This window comes from Canis aureus, chromosome 24 (assembly GCF_053574225.1).
Source record: "Canis aureus isolate CA01 chromosome 24, VMU_Caureus_v.1.0, whole genome shotgun sequence".
Classification (NCBI taxonomy): domain Eukaryota; kingdom Metazoa; phylum Chordata; class Mammalia; order Carnivora; family Canidae; genus Canis; species Canis aureus.
The window spans coordinates 9,041,027-9,052,426 of NC_135634.1; the positions used below are offsets into that span (position 1 = coordinate 9,041,027).

At 41.1% G+C, this 11,400-nt stretch overlaps 1 protein-coding gene and 1 long non-coding RNA gene across 3 annotated transcripts in view; one reads left to right on the forward strand and one right to left on the reverse strand.

Annotated features, from left to right (window-relative positions):
• Window positions 1-2,704, reverse strand: part of FRY (FRY microtubule binding protein) — a 260,678-nt gene extending 257,974 nt beyond the window's left edge. The window contains exon 1 of the mRNA XM_077868184.1: window positions 2,426-2,704. Coding sequence (XP_077724310.1) covers window positions 2,426-2,495 — 70 coding nt within the window. The 5' untranslated portion in view covers window positions 2,496-2,704. The remainder of the gene's footprint in view (window positions 1-2,425) is intronic.
• Window positions 487-10,151, forward strand: LOC144295724 (uncharacterized). 2 transcript variants are annotated; one of them, XR_013362808.1, is made up of 4 exons: window positions 487-605; window positions 2,437-2,581; window positions 8,127-8,293; window positions 9,919-10,151. It is a non-coding gene; the product is annotated as an uncharacterized LOC144295724 (long non-coding RNA). The 2 variants fall into 2 exon arrangements; XR_013362807.1 differs by lacking the exon at window positions 8,127-8,293.
• Window positions 10,152-11,400: the final 1,249 nt, after the last annotated feature.

An 11,400-nucleotide genomic window follows, 5' to 3' on the forward strand; every position in this document is an offset into this window, starting at 1 on the left:
CTGATTTAATTGACTTGTTAATTCTTCAGAGGAGACAGATATACACGAAATTACATTTCCTCCACAATGTGCCCTTTAAAAAAAATGAATGGAAATCTTAACGGGCATGCTCTTGGAATCCTCTCTCCTCTTACTACCACCTTGTTAAGCAGTCAGCCATAGTTACACAGTTTGTTTTATTGCTTTTTAATTGTCGTACTTTTATAAATAAGCACCACTATATAATTAGGAGCCTAGTTCTCTACTCAGGTATGTGGGCAGGCATCCTGGCCTCTCAAACCTATGATGCTGGCCGATGGGCTGCTGGCTCCATGATGCAGCCTCTCAGCCAGGTTACACTGAGTAGGTCAAAGCCCCGAGGCTACTGTTTTCTACACACAGACAAACTCCTTTCTCTCTTTGCTACTGACAATATGTAAAACCGAGAGCTAAGCTAGGTTATAAACAAGTTAGTGTTGCAATAAGCTTAAAGAACATGAAGCATAAAGTATATTTCCTCTTCCTCTTTCCAGAAAGGACTGAAAAGCATTCTGACTTCCAAAGGAACGCTAAATAGAATCACCAAGTTCACTCTCCTGTAATGAAGAAATGAAGAGAGAGGGCAGGTATGGTGTCTTATTCCCCTTTGTAGCCTCACAGCCTGACATAGTAGATGTTGAAGAAATATCTGCTGAATGAATTGAAAGAAATCAAAATTGTGTCCCGGATACTCTCAAAGTAGATATGAACAGTCATTTTGAACCATTTCCTGATGTGAGAGAGTGAGCGTGCCTCTGTGTGTGTGTGTGTGTGTGTATGTGTGTGTGTGTAGGGGTGGGGGTGAGTTAGGAAAGGTGGAGAGAATGCACACTTTGTCTAGAGTAATTTGAAAATTGACAAGGGGAGAAAGATTTTAAAAGAAATCCCACTGGCCTCAGTACTGTCACACATAATTTTCTCTCTAATGAGACAATGACAAAAATTGATAGGAAATCATCTGGCCTTGGTGTACTAAAAATGAGGATTCAAAAGCATATACTATTGTCAAACTCACAGTAAGTCCTTCCAGTTATTGGAAAACTGCTCCATTAAGAACTCTGGGTGTCAGATCCCTTTCATTTATCAAAGAATGGATAAACAAAGGAAGATTCATCCTTGAGTGTGAAGCATTATACAAATAATGGATCCAAGATAAATGAATTACGACTACAACAAATAAAGGAATGCTACTTGGGTGACAGTATGACTCCCAAATGGCTTCCCACTTGTAGAAAAACAGCTTCAGACAAGCCTCATCATGTATACAGTGGTGCAAAATTACCTGGGGAAAAAATGGTTTCTTTGGATATCATTTAGAGATACATATCCCTGAATACCTTAAGGCTGAAGGTACTCTGGCTCTTTTCTTAAAGCAATTATGGCACAGGTTCTCCTGCCCAGGTTCTGTTTACATAAGAACAATCTTGGCCACAGGTCATCTGGGTAGGGGATAATTAATTGTCAGCTCTTTGAGCACAGGTCGGTTAATTAGCATGCATGTAATACAGCATCAGAATTTTTCTTGGAAGGTTTTTTAAAATTTCAAACAATTAAGGATCTGTAATACCTGCGGGTCTTTATCCAGAGCAAGCACAAAGGCTGATGGAGAAATAGAGGAGACTTTGTTTTTGAACTATTCAGAAAACACGGACATCACTGATCACCTGAAGGCCTCATTTTAATTTGATTCCAGATCCATGATGCCTTAGAGGCTGTCCTTTTGAAATATGTTATTGCTAAAATCTTTAAGTAGGTCAGTAATGGAACTTCAGAAGCCATAACATTCTGATATCCTAATAAATGATCCGGGTCAGAACCTTGTTTATATTTCAGCAAAGCTTGTTGTTAGTTTGGACTATAACACATCAGGATTTTCACAAATCCAAATATTAAATAGCATTCTGAACATCATCCACATGGACAAGGGAGAGACTTAAAAAAAAAAAAATCCTGCAAATGCCTCTATATACAAAAGAGATGACTCCAGGTTTTGGACTATAAAGTACTTTTTTTCTGCAGACAATGCCCTAATAAAACAATTATGAACTACTCTGAAACCCTGCCACACCCCTTCGATTAAACCACACTTCACAAAATACTTAGATAAACCCTTATCAAAAAAACATTAAGGCAGAAAGTGCAGCCTAGAATGCCCCATCCTGAGCCCTGCCAGAGTCTGAAGGGCCATCTCACTTGAAAATTTAATCAAACAAAATCTACTGTGATTCCACTGCAGCCTTTGCACTTAAGGAAAGCTAGGTCAGTCTCTGACATTTTGATTTTCATAGCAGACCGAACCAAAAAAACTTCCCTGCTCACCAGCTTATGCCTCCAGTTGAGATTTTATTTCTCGAACCTTACGCAACACCCAGCAAACAAACAAAAAAGGTTATTTTCTATTACTCACTATTACTCCAGGATTTCAGTAAATATTTGATACTGATCTCAAAGAAGCCGGAATCCTGCTGGCTGGCCATGTCGGCGGTATACAAAGAGGCTCCCGGGACTGTACTGGGAGCCGCTGGCGGAGCAGGTACCGGGCGTGGAGATGTGCCTGTCACAGGTTAGTGATGTAAGCGGGGGTCAGCCGCGGAAAGGAAGGCTCTGCAGATCTACCTCCGGCTCGGGCAGGGAGTCCTCATTTAAAGGACACCAAGGAGCAGGAGAGAGATGCTCGGCCGCTCCTCCTCCTCCTCCACCACCACCACCACCACCACCTCCTCCTCCTCCTCCTCCTCCTCCTCCTCCTCCTCCTCCTCGGGGTCCAGGACTTGCTTCTTATTTGCTGGGTGCTGATCTGCCTGCAGCCCTCAGAGGCGGCGGCGGCCGCTGCTTTCATTTCTGGGCTGCCATAACCAGAGCCGCCTGCCGCCGGCCGCCCACATGCTCTGCTCCAGCCAGGTACGCTACCGAGGAAGTCCCCACCTGAACTGTGATCCGTTTTCCCTCGGGAGGGCGGGTTTCCTGGCTGGCCTCCCTGACACGGTGCAGACAGCTCAGCCCACACAGCTCTCCGCTGGGCTGAGGGATGGGCTGGGAGCGCCGCCCCCGGTCCCTGCCCCTGCCCACCGTCTCAACCTGAGCCACCACTCAGCCCCGGACTCAGCCGGAGGAGGAGGAGGAATTTCCCAGCTTCTGTGGCTTCTCTCTCTCCAGAAATGCTTCCAGGGAGCAGCCCGCTCGTGAGCACTGCCTGCTACTTCCCCTTGTGTCTGTCCCTGAAATATACACAACTGCATGGCGCTGCAGCAAGCAAAGCTGCACCCCTGGATCTGGCTGCAGTGACGTTTTTTAAAAGCCCCATCTGTCAGCCTTGTTGCAGTACGAAAGCTAGGCTTTTTCTTTCCCTTGCACTTTGTGCTTCTCCCTCCTAGAAAGGCTTGTCGTTTTGAGGCACCCCACCAGTAATGTGTGTGTCTGAAGGGGATGGATGCTCAGTCCGCTTGTTTACCGAATGTCAGGCTCCACGACAGATCTGTTTCTCAAACCTATCATTTCTAAGAATCGTACAGGCCAGTGAAGCTTATTTATTTGTATTAGAAGGATAAGAAGCAAAGGCATTAGATCCCTTGCTGTACAATGGCTTTTTTAGTTCATGAAATCTTGCTATCAGGTGTCCTGATTTCGGTTAGCTTCATTTTGTGTTATCGTATAGCTTGGCCCGGGGATTAAATAAATGCATTTTAATTCTGACAGGCTGCCTTTGAGTAGATGGGATTTGGCCAGCCGCCTCATGCACCACAGAATAGTTCTCCCTTTCCAGTACATTTCTGATTGATATTTTCCAAGGCAATGAATAAAGCCATATTAATAATTATTGAACATAAAAAATGTTGGGCAACTCCGTTCCAGTCAACACACAAATAGGACTTTTTAGACTAACAGTGCTTTTAAGACATGGGAAGAGTACACTATAACTTTAAGGTGAAGAATTTTTAAAATTGAGCACTGAAGAGAACTAGTACCATGTCCTGAAATGCCCCAAGGCACCATCAATATAAGCTTTTCAAGCTCCTACACTTACACAAAAGCCAAGCCCTCAGCCACTAAGGTTTCCAGCTCTACTCATAGTAGTGCTTCATTCCAGTGAAGTCTCTTATCAGATGGACTTCCTTTTCATTTTCACACGTTTTAGTTGATAAGCTAATTATGTTTTGTCACCTGTACTTTGAATGTATGGATTCCAAGTAAAACAGCACCCGAAGGTTTTACCTCAAAACAATAATCACATCCAAAAACAAAAACTAACATCCATACCCAACTTTCTGAGGCCTCCCCATGGTAATGAATGAATGGGGAGGTTGCATCGTGCCCTGGAGTTAATGAGCACAAAGTCTCTCTAGACAGGCCCCAGATTCCTACCTGGCTCCAGACCTTACTAGCTAGGAGACCTGGGGCAAGCTATTAATGTCACTAAGTCTCAGTTCCCTCACCTGGAAAAGGGAGATAATGATGGTGCCGACTTCAGTTGTTGGAAAGATTAGATGACATTATGAATAAAGTGCTCGGCATATAGTGGCTTGCATATAGGAAACAATTAAGCTTTAGCTATATTGATATTTCTGATGAACCCTTAGTGACACCAGAATCAAACTTTGGAAGTTATACACATGGTTGTACCACTGGTATGACCTGGAAGGTCATATCCATATCATTTTTGGACACCAATAGAAACAATTTGGGGCTAGCAAGTTGGAGACATTTCAAACAGCTGCAATAAGCAAGCATGCTATTATATATCATTACTCAAGCATACAAGGATTATCTTGGTCCACCTTATAAAAGAGATCTTAACTGGCTTTTCAAAGTTTTCAATCCTACTATAAACACATTAATTGTCTGAGAATGCCACTCACATATACTTCAAGAGCAAACGATTATAAAATTTTAAATGCTATTGAGAAAAGAATGTTTTTAATGGCATCTCATTTTCCCTGTGAAGAGGGAATCAGTAACTAAGAGCCCAGTTTCTGACCGTTAGAATCAGAAATCTTGATCATGTGTGCTTTTTTTTTCCTCCTCATTTGAGTACCTTTAAAGAGAGCATATAATGTAAAAGAACAGAAAAGGCCTTTTGTTTTGTTGAAAGGCCTACAAATCAAATAGAATGACACCTGCTGCAAGCTGGGATAAAACATTTATCTTTTTGTCTCCTCTCTGGCGGGGGTGGGGACACTAATAAAAAAAAATGTAGTCAGAACAGGCACCTGAACAGAGGGACCTAAAATACAAAATAAAATTTGAATTTGTTTCTGGCTTGTTATGAGACTTCAGATGTCATTTAAGAGGAATGAGGAGTCTTTCCTTAATAATCTTAGGCAACTATATAATGAATCTTTAAGCAAGGGATTAGGCATAGTTGTTGGAGGCTCAGAGAAAAGTAGCAGTAATACAGAAAAGCTGAAAGGTCCTCAGGAAGTGGTATCCAAGAGTGGGAAAAAAAAGTCAGAAAGTGACCTGAGACATGATAATAACATCACCTACATTTATTCAACATTATACTATGTTTGAAAATACCTATCTTATCATATTTAAACCTTACCCCCAACCTATGAAGTATTATTAAGAGTCCCATTTCACAGATGAGAAAATGGAGGCTTAAAGAGGCACAGAATAAGGTTAAGGTCATAGAGCTGGCAAAATTTAGGTCTAGTAAATTTTAGAACTGGAGTGAGTAAGTGAGTTATTTATTTATTATCATAAGCAAGGCAAGAATCAGGGTTATCAACCTTCTTATCCAAAATTCAGGAAGAGATGCTAAGACCCTTGTTATCACTACATAATAGTAGTGCTTTGGGCCGCATTGGCTCTCCAGGACTGCTTACTGCCTTCCTGTTGGGCTCCAGCCTGGAGAAGAAAGTGTTCCCTGGGGCCTTGCCCCACCCCAAAGGAATCTAGAGAAGAAGGCTGTTATTTTTCACATTATTTTGATTTGTTGTACAGGTTGTGGTCTGTAGAAGGACGCCAGACCCAGGGTGAGTGAGAGTGGCAAGCTGGCCTGAACTCTACTCTCTAAGTTGTAAAGGGATGAAAATGGGCTGTGTCCACTCTGGTGTGTGCTACACCATCTGCCCAAAACTCAGGAAAGGGCACCTAATTGTGATCCATATAGTGAATGGACTGGTGGTAGCCCAGGTGGTGCAGTAGGAACTAAGAAAACAGTATTCCAAGAAGGCAGAGGCCAACCTGTGTCTTAGCTTGCTGAGTAGTACAGTGGGATGAAGGTGGTAAAAGGTGCATGGATTGTACATCACAGTTTGTGGCATTTAGCCATCCTGCATGAATTCCTACTCTATACTCTCTCTTCAGAAGAGCCATGTGTTTCTCAGTTGTGTATCTGTCACAGTCCCTAGCACACACTAAGTTCTTATGCAAAAAAAACACAGAGTGAGCCACTAAATGAACAGACGTGTCATGCATGCCTAGTGCTATCTGTTGCCTGTGGGGAAAAAATGTACAACAGAAGTGCAATCGGTTTATGTTTTAATTTATATTTAATTTTTCTTTCCTAGCATATCTGACAATTTTTTTTTTTTTGAGACTAAAACGTGTGGTGTTCAAAAAAAAAATGTGACAACAAAGCTAGGCAAACAATTTGGATGCTTGCCAACATCAAGAGCCATCTCATAATGGTTTTAAAGAGTCTGATTGAGTTGATTGGGTTAGGGTTAGAATCCGCCCCCTTTCCCTGTGGATGGCTGCACGTGGGCCCACATGTGTAATTATTGTCAGAGTGACATGTACATTCATGCATAGAATGTATTAGGCAGAAGAGAAATGTTTTCCTAGCATCCTGAGGAAACAAAGGAAAATCACTTTGTAAGAAAAACTGCTTTATCAATTTTTGCTCAGTTTAAAATTCTAAAAAAAGCATTAAATATATTCTATTCCTATAATTATGTATTGTTGCTTAATAAGAATGGTTCCAAGTCAAATTAAGCATCACCTGAGTTCAATGATGACAATTATGGAGAAAGAGCTTTGTTTCTCTTCATGCAGGATGAGGTCCTTTAGAGATAAAGTATCAAGATGAATCAAAAACCTTTTTGATATATTTTATATGTATCATTTGGGTTGATCTATCTTGTGCTAAAAACCAGCAGAGAAAAAAATATGAAGTGATGCCACATAATGTTCATTTCGTAAACAGAAAACTCAATAATCATTCCCTTAAAAAATCCAACCCACACACGCAAATCTTCACAAAAATAGATCCTGCAAATTTTGAAAACTCTTACTCCATTACTATTCAGTACAAATAATTTTTTTCAAAGGAACTGAAATACATTTAAATTTTCTGAATGCCCCAGACTTCATTAAAGCATGGCTTGTTGTTGCACAGATTCAGACGCAAACAAGGAAAATCGTATCTCTTAAAATTGTTTTCATTAAAAATTAGCAGCAGAATCCATTTTTCTTTCCCCCTCACCTCCTTTGCAAAGGAGTTTTATAAAGAACTGTGAGCCATGACAAAGGAATCTGATGTCAGTCTAACTAATGGGAAGCCCTAGAAGGATTTAAGTAGTGAAAGGCATTAGATGGCAGTGAGATATGGCAGTGAGGAGCAGGGTCAAGCTTGAAGTCCATCCTCCTTGCCTCTCCGCACAAGGAAGGCCCCCTCCATAAGCCCATAGTCACCTAGGGTGCGTTACAAGTTTATCATAGGGTACGGGAATTAACATAAATTGAGCACTTGAATGTTGAAATACTGCTAGGCTGTATTTCAGAGGACCTGTATGGACAAACACCAGCAAAGGGTCATTTGCTGGCTCCTGCAAGGCACGTCTCAAAAAGTGGCACTGATACATTGTTACAATGAATTGGGACTAGGGTGTCTGTTAACTCAGGTGTCTACTCCAAGCATTATCATAACTGGTGAAACGAAAATTGGGCCTCTTTCCCAACACTTTAATTTTCCCAATATTTGCTCTTGAATTGTTACTTCAAGAGCAAATGTTCCACAGATATTGATTAGAAGGGCCACAATATAGTATGACAGAACCAAAGCCCTGCTCTCCCATGTAGAAGTTATGTTGCTTGGCCACTGAACATCTCCTAATCTTATTTTATCTGTAAAATAATATTTATCTCATGGGTTCTGTTATGAGGATTAAATGAGCACAAAGCCAAGGGACAACTGTGGAGTGGCAAATCAGAGCGAGCAATGACCCCAGAATACCCAGCACAAAATGCTTCCTTAACTCCAAAGTCAGAGGGGGACAGAGACTGTTCATCAGAGGGCTCCCATCTCCAGCACCCCCTGCTGGCTGCCAGGGTAAGACTGAAAGTTTGTGAAAGTAAAGAAAGCCTAAACTTGTGCACATTTATTTAATATTTTAATGTTTCTAACTTTTGGTGCCTAGGGTAAAGGTGAAAGGAGGTTCTGATGAGCTCACTATAGGCTCTATATTTACTTGATTTACATTTCTTATTGACTTCTCGAGGTAGGGCCTGAATATTTGGATATTAACCTAGAGCCAAACCAGGAGATGTGGTTCATACATATTTCATACATACAAATATAAAGATTTGATCTCAATCTTGGCACAAGGCACAAGTAGTATTTAAAACTGTATTTAGGTTGTATGTAAAGAGAGAATATGGGTTTCTTCCACAGCCTTTTATTGTGAAAGCACACAACAGTGCTGAAAACTTTATTACCCTGTTTTCACTTTTTTTTTATTTTTATTTTTATTTTTTAATTTACGATAGTCACACACAGAGAGAGAGAGAGAGAGAGGCAGAGACACAGGCAGAGGGAGAAGCAGGCTCCATGCACCGGGAGCCCGACGTGGGATTTGATCCCGGGTCTCCAGGATCGCGCCCTGGGCCAAAGGCAGGCGCCAAACCGCTGCGCCACCCAGGGATCCCTATTACCCTGTTTTCAAATGCCACCAGCAACCAGAGAAATTATTTACACTGGATACAAAAAGGCCCAATATCAAGAACTGCAGTAAGAGCCAACAATTAATTCATGATTATAAAATATTAAGTCCTTTCTGAAGAAGTAAAAATATGGCATTTGCTTTGCACATAATTATTTACCAAAAATGCACAGATTGATAATACTTAGGATAAAAAACAATCCTGTTAATCACCACTCTTCCGAAACACTGGTTGCTAATTAAGAAAATAGTTTTTTGGGACACTTGGGTGGCTCAGCGGTTGGGCGTCTGCCTTGGGCTCTGGGCATGATCCTACAGTCCCGGGATCGAGTCCCACATCGGGCTCCCTGCATGGAACCTGCTTCTCCTTCTGCCTGTGTCTCTGCCTCTTTCTCTATGTGTCCCTCATACATTAAAAAAAAAAAAAAAACTTTTAAAAAAAGAAAATAGTTTTTCCCTATAAAAATGATAAATTAACAATAAAAAAAGATACATTCTTGTAGTTGCATTTAAATGTTTTGGCTATGGCAAGACATTCCATTATTAAGTGATTAAAAATTAAGTACCTAGGGACCCTGAGTGGCTCAGTGGTTGAATGTCTACCTTCGGCTCTGGGTTTGATCCTGGGATCTGGGGACCGAGTCCTGCCTCGGGCTCCTTGCAGGGAGCCTGTTTCTCCCTCTGCCTATGTCTCTGCCTCTCTCTCTCTCTCCCTCTCTCTCATAAATAAATAAATAAAATTTTTTAAAAAATTAAGTATCTAATTTTAGGGTAAGAACAAATATTCCCACTAATGTTCCCAATTTCATACACAGAAGTAAATATTTGGTTTTAAGTCATAAGAGGCAGATCAACTTTTCCTCAAAGGTACCATTTAATGTTTATAGTTTTGAAATCTAGAACTTTAAGGTCAATGAAATTGGGAAAAATTGGAAATTTTGATTAGTTTTTTTTAATACACTTGCTACTTAAACTTTACACATAGTAAATATTTTTTACTAAATCTTTCTTTTAGGTATGATCACATGTTTGCAGTTACCAACCCACAAAGTCTGATGGAATGGGAGTCAAGAAACGCTTTCTCCTGCTCCTTATTCTGACCCTGATACTTTCTACTAAATGTGGAACGCTGCTTCTAATCACCAGATGGCCTCATCTCCTAGGGCAGGACAGCCTTTGATATTCCATATTATTGGGAGGGACTCCGGCTCAGGGAAAGTACACTGCGTAATAAATTATTTGATATCAGTCTTTGGCATATGTTACTTGAATTTTTTGGCAACAGATTCACCTTCTCAATTCTGTTTTGATAAAGCTAGTATCAAAAGGATCTCATATAAAGCACACACTGGCTGACTAGGAGGAGCAGCTGACATGGGATCAAAGAGTAATTGGGAATTAGAAAGAGATAAATCAATATGAAAATGATCGAGTTGTCTTCTGTGAAGTTAATAAGGCAGTACCAACGTGCTTTGGTGTAGAGGAGAACTGATGCACAGTCTACAGCTGGCCAAGACCCGGAAACCAGGGCTAAACCATAGTTGAAAACCAGGTCATTGTCATTGAGATGAAGAGTTGAGCTATGGAATTAAAGATACATATAACAGCCCTTCACTCAAAACTAAAGCTCTGTTTTTTAAATTATTTCTTAATTTAAATTCAATTAGCCAACAGTACATCATTTGTTTCAGATGTAGTTTTCTATAATTCATCAGGTGTGTATAACACCCAGTGGTCATCACATCATGTGCCCACCTTAATACCCATTACCTAGTTCCCCATCTCCCCACTCACCTCCTCTGTTTTAAAAAGAAATGTCTACCTCACTGAGCATCACTGATTAAACCTTCAAAGTGACCATCTGTTCATGAAGCTGTGTGGTTCAGACCCTCTGATCCTGCCTTTAGAGGAGCTCGGCAACAGTGACGTGGAAAAATACGTACATCACCTTCTCCACCCACAAGCACAGTTAAAACGTGGTAGAAAATGTCACTCTGAAGGCCCGAGTAAATTCTGGAGGATAGAGAAAGTCTTGCCAGGCATGTTTTTAGAAAGGGTGGAGAAATCACCACCCTATTTTGACCAGACAGGCAGGGCTTTGTGTAGGAGGGTGGGGCTGCTAGAAACTGTCTGAATGATGAGAAGGAACAGTTTAACAGGCTGGTGGGGAGAGCAGTTCCAATTGCATGGCTCAGCTAAGGAGCCAGAGAAAGAATAATGATCTTTGCAGATGGTCAGGGTAGGTGAGGTCACTTTGAGCATCCCAGGGAAATAGAGGTGGAGGGTCATAATTCCGATTAGTTTTGGAGAGACCCAAGCTCATGTCAGCCCTCATTACATCAGGTATTGGGCTCAGTGATCCACTCCTGAGTTCAAGCTATTTCTTTCTCATTTATAGAGTCTAGGTGATACTGTATGATCTGCTATTTACAGAAGGTTATTTCATGATCTCAAAAGGAGATTCTGTAGATAAAAGGGCTTTGTATCCCCAAGGTGC